Below are 3,238 nucleotides of genomic sequence, written 5' to 3'. Positions count from 1 at the left end.
GCATAGCTAGCGGGCACAAAAGCAGCGCCATAGTTTTGTCTCACATCAATCGAGCTGCTGGAGTAAGCGGCATCCAAATGTGCATTAGCGTAGGCGATAGGCGCAGCAGCGTAGGCGGCTGGATAAGAGGCAACAACAGGAGCAGCAGCCAATGGGGCAGCAAATAGTTGTGGCTTAGCGGCAGCGCAGGCAATGAAAGCGCACAGGACAATGATCTGTAATAGAAGACAGGTTTAAAAGTAAAAGCAAATAATAATAATTAGTATTTAGGATTGTATTTAGCTTACTAATTTGGTCATTTTTGTGTTGTTTGGTTGCTAAGTGAAGCGTTTAGAGAAGAATGTGAATTTTGGTAATGTCATCGTCAGTTAACGCGCAGTACTTATATACCCTCCAAAATTGGTAGAAGTTGCATAATTCAGTTCCGCACATTGCCATTGAAACGTGTGCGGAATTGCACTTTGTATGCTGGTGAGCATAAGCGTTTTTGATATGCGTAACTGCATACAAAAAAATAAAAAATAAATAAATAAAGGGGAAAAAACAATTTTGTATTTATCTACATCTGCATACTAGCGTGGGCCGAAAATCTGCTTTTTTAGAATTTTGGTTGGTAATAGCCAAAAATATGGTTCATTATGCTCTAAAATTAATCAGTGTGAAAGATGACAAATTTTTGGTCAATATCTAGCCCAAGTTCATCAAAGTTCAATTGCTCAAAAAATTAAAAATTCATAAATACATTATTCATATTTTTATTTTTTTTTAATAAAATTGTATGTATCTTCGAGAGTATTAGTCCTAAATAACTTGGTGTATGGGCCTTTTTTGTAGAGAATCGAAGTAAGCTAAGAAACATTTTTTTAGCACTTGAAAATTACATAAAATATAAAAAAGAAAAATTTTCTTTTTAGGACAATAAAGTCAAAAAATAAAAAGAAAATTAAGCTAAAAGCAAAAGAGCAAATTAAAACAGAATAAAAATAAAATAAGTTCCAGAAAATTGTATAAGATTCAAAAAATAAATTTTTTTTGTTTGAAACAAAATCAAAAAGTTAAAAGAAACTTACATAAAACAAATCGAATTAATATATTTTTCTTTTCAAGACAATAAAATCTAGAAATTTAATTAGAAAAAGAAAAAATATATTTAAATAAAAAATAATAAAATATGTTTCGAAAATATTTTGTTCTTTTTAACCGACTTCCAAAAAAGGAGGAGGTTATCAGTTCGTCGGAGTATATATTTTTTTTTTTTTATGTATGTTACCGCATAACTTTGGACCACGTCAACCGATTTCNATTTTGCATCGGAAAGGTAGTGTCTCAGAGGTGGTCCCATACTAATCTGGTTAAGATCCGATAAGCGGATCATGAGATATATATATATATATATATTTTTTATATGAGAGTTGAAGTCGGTTTTTTTTTTGCTAAAAATTACTTGTTATAATCTAGGTTCTAGGTGTTGGAAAAAAAACCCCGTCCGATTTTTAATTGTCTGAAATCTATGCCCAGTTTTAAAATGACTAAAAAATGTGGTCTAGTTAAAACTTACACAAATTGTATGTTACCTTTTATGTGACTAAAAATATAAGTTGAAATATTCCTATTTTGTTTTTAAAAGACAAACAATTTTTTTTTTTAATTTATATCTAATTTTTAAATATACTAACATTCGACCGTATCACGATGTATGGACCGAAAAAAGTTTAATTTGTTCCAAGCGATTTTAAACACTCACTAGGAGCGTATTTCAGGGGCGCAAATATTTTTCTTCGACACCCTGTGAAAACTGCTAAATCGTTTTTTTATATAATTTTTTTATGTGATATGTCGTTGTTAGGGTATTTATAAAACCTATAATTGTATATACAAGAATTCGCAAGCTATCTTCATTTGTCTGCAAACGGCACCCTGTACCTAATATTTTGTTTCAGAGAAATAATCTCCCAGTCAAATTATAATAATGACCAATGACCAAAAATGTATGTCTCAGTTTCTAATTAAAAGATATGATTAATTGTGAAATTACGAAAAATTTATGTCTAATTTAAAGTTGCACAAATTTTACGTCCAGCTTGTGAATGGCCAAACAATCATATCTTTTTCGAATATTTTAATTATTATGATCGATTAACGTACATTTAAAAACGGCTAAAAATGTATGTCCCGTTTTAAATTACCATCACCAAAAATTTATAGCCCAAAAGAAGGTTATCAATTCATCGGAATATTTGCTTTACACATGTGTTACCGGATAACATTGGGCCAGGTGAAGCGTTTATAATAATTCTTTTGGATCATAAAAAAACTAACCGTACTTCTAAATTTGTATATAAGCATTCAAGTCGGTTACTTAAAAATTGCTTGTAACCAAAAATTTTGTTAAAACTCCTCGGACGAGTTCGGTTTTGCTCAAATCTAAAAAGATAACCGAACGTTCAGATCGGTATCTGAGTTTGGTTGGGCACTAAAAAATATCATATTTTCACTGATTTTAGGCATAATACCAGCTTACATATTTCTATCAAAAAGGATAGGCATAATTGACTGTAAATACAAAGATACCAGTGTACATATGTATGCACATACTTATATAAATGCATTTGCAACGTAGAAGGAATATTTGCTCTAGTTTTATCTCTATTTTCTCATTTATTTACTGCTTAAATACATTACTTATTAATGAAAATGCAGATAGATGCAAATTTTACGTATCATTCGATTATGCATAATGCAGTGACGACACAATAAAAAAAAACATGTTAATGTAGAAAGGCTTCCTTCGAAGATGAGAAAAAGACAACATAGATATGCTGAGTATAAAGAATTTATTATGCAAAATTCATCGATACACAAACAAAAACTAAGCTATATTAAGACCGAGGCAAAAGCGCAGAGAACAGCATTGCAAAAGTTCAATTTATATAAAAACCACCATGTAATATGTATGTGCGCATATATGTATGTATATGTGCTTTATATGAATGTATGGTACAGGGTCGGATTAACATGCGCGAGAGCTCAACGGCCGGAGGAAATGTGGGGCTCTGTAGCGATTACCTGCAATGTAATGTACTGCGTTTTCTTTAGCTAAAGATACATTTTTCGATCACAACTTCATAGGTTTGATAATTACATATCAGTTAAAAAGATCGGCACTAGAATTAGTCAGCTCTAAACCATAAGGAAACAAGTAAGAGCAGCGCTGTCTTCGGCTATGCCGAAGGCTTCA

General features: G+C 31.3%; 1 protein-coding gene across 1 annotated transcript; it reads right to left on the bottom strand.

The window, feature by feature from the left end:
- Window positions 1-11: 11 nt before the first annotated feature.
- LOC108354519 (uncharacterized) lies at window positions 12-338 on the bottom strand (the record flags this gene model as incomplete). Its single annotated transcript, XM_017605699.1, has 2 exons — window positions 288-338; window positions 12-215 (listed from the first exon to the last, which is right to left on the bottom strand). Coding segments are annotated over exons 1-2 (216 nt in total), but the record flags the coding sequence as incomplete, so codon positions are not given.
- Window positions 339-3,238: the final 2,900 nt, after the last annotated feature.

Source organism: Rhagoletis zephyria, unplaced genomic scaffold (assembly GCF_001687245.7).
Source record: "Rhagoletis zephyria isolate East Lansing unplaced genomic scaffold, Rhagoletis_zephyria_1.1 Rzeph_scaffold_36728, whole genome shotgun sequence".
Classification (NCBI taxonomy): Eukaryota; Metazoa; Arthropoda; class Insecta; order Diptera; family Tephritidae; genus Rhagoletis; species Rhagoletis zephyria.
Note: the sequence above shows the minus strand (reverse complement) of the source record. Positions and strands in the feature narration are given on the sequence as shown.